The 216-nt window shown below is 69.4% G+C and overlaps 1 protein-coding gene across 1 annotated transcript in view; it reads left to right on the top strand.

Annotated features, from left to right (window-relative positions):
• Nucleotides 1–3: 3 nt before the first annotated feature.
• Nucleotides 4–216, top strand: part of KIAA1919 (KIAA1919 ortholog) — a gene marked incomplete at its 5' end in the record, with an annotated part of 6,440 nt that continues 6,227 nt past the window's right edge. Inside the window, one exon of the mRNA XM_010187107.1 lies at nt 4–69. Coding sequence (XP_010185409.1) covers nt 4–69 — 66 coding nt within the window. The remainder of the gene's footprint in view (nt 70–216) is intronic.

Raw genomic sequence — 216 nt, forward strand, 5'->3', positions numbered from 1 at the left:
TGGGCTACCTGTGCGGGTCGGTGCTCGGGGGGGTGCTCTTCGACTGCATGGACGCCCACCTCCTCCTCGGTGAGTGCCGGGCCGGGCCGGGCCGGGCCGCCTGCCCTGCGGCCCTCCCACGGCTCCGTGCTGAGGTGCAGCCGCTGCCCCCGGGGGAAATGGCTCCCTCAGAAACTCCGTGTTTAAACTTTTGCTTCTCCTTGGCTACTGCGGCCT

Source organism: Mesitornis unicolor, unplaced genomic scaffold (assembly GCF_000695765.1).
Source record: "Mesitornis unicolor isolate BGI_N332 unplaced genomic scaffold, ASM69576v1 scaffold44506, whole genome shotgun sequence".
Classification (NCBI taxonomy): Eukaryota; Metazoa; Chordata; class Aves; order Mesitornithiformes; family Mesitornithidae; genus Mesitornis; species Mesitornis unicolor.